General features: G+C 41.4%; 1 protein-coding gene across 1 annotated transcript; it reads right to left on the bottom strand.

The window, feature by feature from the left end:
- Positions 1-344: 344 nt before the first annotated feature.
- Positions 345-1,018, bottom strand: LOC115970441. The gene is made up of 2 exons (XM_031090077.1): positions 767-1,018; positions 345-605 (listed from the first exon to the last, which is right to left on the bottom strand). Exons 1-2 carry the CDS (start codon positions 1,016-1,018, stop codon positions 345-347), a joined length of 513 nt encoding a protein of 170 aa, XP_030945937.1.
- Between the last annotated feature and the right edge of the window lie 4,978 nt (positions 1,019-5,996).

Raw genomic sequence — 5,996 nt, forward strand, 5'->3', positions numbered from 1 at the left:
AATATTATTCAAATGATAAAACAATAAAACATTAAACATCTCTCTTCCATAAAACATTATTCATAGGATAAAACATAAAACACCCTAAGTGCCAAAGTAGTGCCCTCCTAACAATCTTGCCTCCTCTTGAAGAAACTAAAGTTGTAAATATGGTTCTTCCATCACGACATCTCTCTCTTCTCTCGTTTTTGAAAAATACATGCTGCCATAAGGTAAAGTTCGGAACCCTTCTCAATGCCATCTAAGGTGCACACACATTCCATGACATTACGAATAGTACTACTTGGCTCCACTAAAAAAACTGAGTTCCTTAACTCCACAACATCACAGATACGACTAAGCTGTTATGTCAACTGTAATGTCGTTCCTCCTTTCTTCCCTTTACTCTGTGTGGATGATGATAAAACTCGCTTCTTTCCTTTCTTTTGTGTTGGGTTAGGTGGTTGTGTGATGTTAGGAGTCTCATCTTCATGAACGTCATCATCATCATTTGGAGAAAATGACTTAGCAGAAGTATCACCTAATCCCTCCTTAGGTGTCTCAAGATCATCAGGTAACACACTTGAAGTGTGGGCCCATGCTAAATCTCCTGTGGCCGCAATGTCCTTAAACATAATGTCTAATAAGTCAACATTCTTCAAACCTTTCTCTCAAAATTTTGCAGCTTTAGGAACCTCCTACAATTTTGAAAATTTTCATTAATAACTCAAATAGCATGGTTTATCTACTAATACAAAATATGTACAATGGGTTATACAAAATATACCATTAGTTTCTTCTCCCACCACTCATCAGTTGCAGCTATTGTTCCTTTGGCTGCGTCCCATCCCAATCCAGTTTCACTTCCCTTCAACTTATTCCAAAGAACCCAATCTTTCTTCAAACTATCCCATTTATGCTTATACTTCGCCCTAGGATATTCCTTTCCAGTTTTCTTTTCAAATGTTGCTATAATATTTGTCCAACCCTTTTTACTAAAGTGGGTATTAGGTCGATTACCCTTAAATACCTCATCCATACAAGCTTCACAAAAGATAGTTGTTACTCTTGATGGCCATTGAGCTCTAACAATTAAGCTATTTTGGGATGGCTTACCCATCTAAAAAAAACAAAAGTTTGATAATATTAATGTTCAGCCAAATATAGCAAGTTCTACAACCAAACGCATGAGAAAATTGCATAATAGGAGTAAGTTTCCTAGTTAAGTTCTACAGCCACAAAGCACCAAACAGTTTCAACCAAAGAATCAAACAAGAATTCCTAGATTTGAAAGTAATCATGCAGTGGAAGAAAAGAAAAACTATTCTTGGAGATATTACTAACAGTGCAACATACATGCCAAATATATTGAACAAACTCTACTGGTTATTCCTGATGGATATACTACATTATGCAGACAATTATATATCTCACAGATGCACAATCTTAAGCAAAGAAAAATCTACAACTATAAGAATCACGCTTATTAGACAAACATGCACTTCATAAAAGAAATTCTAGTTGTATAGTCACTTACAATGCGCAAGTTCAATATTAGAAATCACATCAAGTTTTAAGGACAATATTTTGTTCCACAAAATAGATGTTCTTTAAGAGAGACTAGCACAATCTTGATACCTTATATCACTACGGCCACATAATTAAGGAAGGACAAACAAAATACAAGGCCATTATCCCATGCATTTCAAAAAGGATGAAAAGTTATGGCAAAAATTTCATGGCATCAAAGTTACTTAATAGAGACATTATTTCACATTGTACAGCAACAAAACCATGGAGGGCTATCTATGAGACAAAGAGAGCTCTTACCAACAGCAACAACAACAACAAATCTCTAAATTCTAATATTTTGAGTTCAAATAGTGTAAACCAACATGCTAAAAGCCCAAATCTATATCATAAATTCAAAGATAGGTAATGGAGAATAGTTACCTGGAATTGCGATGAAGAACGACGATAAACGGAGCAGAGCAAAAACAAAGAAGAGAGCCAATCCTTGTGAAACTGATGAGTTTAGAGGCAGAGGACTGAGGATATATATATGGTGAAGGGAGCGGATTGAGGATAAGCATGGAGCCAGAGCGTATTTCCGGTTTTCAACCAAAAAAAAAAATAGCGGTATCACAATTTGCAAATCGCACGATTTCGAAATCACAGTGGGAAATTGCCTTTCTTGAAACGCGAAAATCTGCAGATTCAAAAACACAATCCCACAAATTTCACCCAGCCAAACATATCAAGATTTTCACGATTTGCTAAACGCACATTTTTGTCTCTCAATACGCTGAAACAAACGAGCTCTAAATGTGCTAGACATGTCAGTGATATCAGTATGGATGAAAAATGTTCCTCCACACCTTAATGTTGTAATCTTAGCCGATATGGCTATTTAGTTTTAATAAAGTTACAATCTTCTCAAAAAAAAAAAAAAAAAACACACACCTCAATGACCTAGTTGTTCGGCACCTCCCTAAATATCAACTCAATGACCCTCTAACCATTAAAAAAAACTCAATATTTGTTCAAAAGATAACCTCATTTGCTATTGGGGGGATAAACACCTTGGGGAGCTTCCTTGAGTAATTAATATAACATATAGAGACACATTAGCCTAAACCCAATGAATATGTGCTTAATTATGTTATATTAACCACTCATTTTTCTCATATTTATTCAATGTGGGACTTCACTCACACGTGTAACCCAACAATCTCCCTCTCACGTGTGAGTCTCTGCCTCTCTGTGGGCTTCAAGACCTCTTTGTGGGCCATGAACAAGTCCTACTTAGTCCCCTTTGCCTAATGGGCTTTTCACTTCATCAACACATCATCCATGGGTCTCTCGTACGCCATCCATGGGAACCTCACACCACACCATTATTTAGCACTATTAGCAATATTCCTTTGTTGGGCTTTTCTTTTCTTTTCTTTTCTTTTTCCTCCAGGATCTTTGTGTATGGGCCATTTAGGCTTTTCTCTGTCCCCTCTGTGTAGGAACCATGAACATCTCATCACTTTCGCCACATACCACCATGGGCTCTAATACCACTTATTGGGGAGATAAACACCTTTGGGAGCTTTCTTGAGTAATTAATGTGGGGCCCAAATGATTTATGAGCCAGGCCCATCTACCCGGGGAGAATCCAAAGGCCCAAGCCGAGGAGGGCTATGGCCCAAACTCGACAAGATAGCCTTTGGATACCGCCGAGGGCAGTTCAGTCCTCGGCAGACCCAAAGTACCCCCAGAAAGAAGGGTAAAAACGGTATAGGACTGAAACTTGGAAGAAAGATCTAAAATATCCAGGGAAAGCTGCTGTTACTGCCATTTAATGCTCTGAACCTAACAAAGCCGCATTCTTTGGCTTTTACAACCCTTCCCAACGACTTTGGGTATGGACTGACGGGACAAGTATCAGTCTTGGAAAGGTTGACCCTATACGTGGATGAAGGATAGTGGACGCAGGCGAGTATAAAAGGAAAAATAAGGAACCTAGAGAGGAGGTTGGGAAAAATGGCCAAAAACCAGAGCCTCCCAACCCACCTCTAGGAGAAAGATTCCAGGGGTGAAGGAAAACTTAAACTTGTACGAATACCACGAAAAACCCACCGCCTGTTGATTAAGGCCTAGCCTTCCAAACCCACGCTCTACAAATGATATTGTTAGGGCCTTTTCACGTGCGAACCCGACACTGTTACGGTCCGCCACGAATCGTGTCCTTACAATTGGCGCCGTCTGTGGGAAGGGCTTGTGTGTTAGCATAGGCGGTAGGTCGAAATAGTTCCTTTTTTATTCCTTACAATTGGTTATAGAGTTTCAGCGTAAAATTCCGTTAGGGGCTATGCTTCTTAATTAGGGGCTACGTTTGTCAGCGTTAATCGCGCGAATAATTCTAGGGGCTTGGCCAAGGAGCTAACTCCCGTAAAACCAAGTTCCAGTGCCAAAGAAAACTAGGTTTTGGACAGAACCAGGGCATTGCATGGTCCACGGACTCAAGCCTATGGGGAAACCAACTACCTGGATGAGGAAAACTAGGTTTTGGACAGAACCAAGGCATTGCATAGTCCTCGGACTCAAGCCTATGGGGAAACCAACTGCCTGGATGAGGAAAACTTTTGGACAGAACCAAGGCATTGCATGGTCCACGGACTCAGCCTATGGGGAAACCAACTACTAGATGAGGAAAACTAGGTTTTGGACAGAACCAGGGCATTGCATGGTCCACGGACTCAAGCCTATAGGGAAACCAACTACCTGGATGAGGAAAACTAGGTTTTGGACAGAACCAGGGCATTGCATAGTCCTCGGACTCAAGCCTATGGGGAAACCAACTGCTTGGATGAGGAAAACTAGGTTTTGGACAGAACCAAGGCATTGTATAGTCCTCAGACTCAAGCCTATGGGGAAACCAACTGCCTGGATGAGGAAAACTAGGTTTTGGACAGAACCAGGGCATTGCATGGTCCATGGACTCAAGCCTATGGGGAAACCAACTACCTGGATGAGGAAAACTAAGTTTTGGACAGAACCAGGGCATTGCATAGTCCTCGGACTCAAGCCTATGGGGAAACCAACTACTTGGATGAGGAACCAACTATTTAAAAAAATAAAAAAAACTATGGCACATAAACCTCAAAATCCATCCGAAGAGAACTCCGCGTTAACAGATGGGTTAATACCTTGATTACGCGGATTCCTCGGTCTACCCTCGGATCCCCAGTATCAAAGGGGTTGATGCGATACGGCGCAACATATTACCCAAAAGCACAACCAAAGTCCCTCGCTACTCGGCTACCCTCTCGGACGAATTATTTAGAGTTTATCGTTTTCGGACATCGCTCTAGCATGCATCGCGCAGCACTCAGCGGTTATCCCGGTTAGTTCCAAGAGTTTAATTTATTGAGGATTAACCTTGTTATGCTTGATAATATTTATAAGTTTAAACTAGTAGGAATCTGTGTTAAAGCATTTTTCTGCCTAGAATATCATTAAGGGCAAGCTTATATTTAATATTCATGCATAAAGTAGTTGTTACGGAGAAGAAAGATATGTATAGAGAAATAGACACATATTTTATTAAGACAAAGGAACAGTACAGTGTACAATGAAAAGCTGAAACAAAGTTTACATTGAAGCTAACTACGTAAGTAACGAAAAATACAAGAGAGTGAAGATAAAGCCGAGGAGGTAGCACAGAGGAGAAGTTGGCTACTGCCTCGAGACCTTATTCCTCCTCAATGCTTTTGCACGCCCATAACTCAGGCAGCAAAAGAACCCGACTTAAGCCTCACACCGCTGAGGGAAAGATGCAGGGAGCCGGAAGCTGAGGAGCCTTCACCAAAAATTTGCCTGCAACAAGGCAGAGGCGCTGGAGGCGGAGAATCTTTCTTCTGACACACCAAAAATTTGGCATGAACAGAACCTGCTTCGGATTTTGACTAAAAGAGGGAGAAACACCCTTTCCCCTCTGTCAAACTGGAATATTCTCTTGAATTTGTGCCTCCTTTGCCCGTGCCTTACCATCTGGAGTCTCAGGAGGACACGGCGCCTTTGTGGCGAAGAGAGCTCTTTTGCCCCAACCCTCGCTTCGAACATGATGTACTAGGAGAGAAGATTGAAGAATTTGTGCGAAAGTAAAGCGACTTTCTCTCCTATTTATTTAAGAGATAAGGTGGAGGCATTTTACTCACGCGGCGTCCCAAGGAACGCTACAAACAAAATGTCTCTGGCTCGATTTCCAACGTCGTCTGCAACCCTGAGGCTAAAGGAGTCTCGAGAAGGCGCACCTCGAACACTAGGACGCCAAAAAGTACCGCGTGATCAAAGACTACGGAAATACCTCTTAATTTGCAGGCCCAGTAAATTCGCGGCCCAGGCCCGTTCAGCATAGGAGCCCAAGGACAGAACCAAGGCCTTGCATGGTCCTCAGACTCAAGCCTATGGGAAAACCAAGTACATAAAAAATTACAAGTTTTGGACAGAACCAAGGCCTTGCATGG

This window comes from Quercus lobata, chromosome 12 (assembly GCF_001633185.2).
Source record: "Quercus lobata isolate SW786 chromosome 12, ValleyOak3.0 Primary Assembly, whole genome shotgun sequence".
Classification (NCBI taxonomy): domain Eukaryota; kingdom Viridiplantae; phylum Streptophyta; class Magnoliopsida; order Fagales; family Fagaceae; genus Quercus; species Quercus lobata.

Excerpts from the sequence above, each read along its gene's own strand:
- LOC115970441 (XM_031090077.1), bottom strand. The coding sequence starts at position 1,018 with ATGGATGAGGTATTTAAGGGTAATCGACCTAATACCCACTTTAGTAAA. Across the intron at positions 606-766 it reads GGTGGGAGAAGAAACTAATG|GACATTGCGGCCACAGGAGA; the intron begins GTATATTTTGTA and ends ATTATGTTTAAG.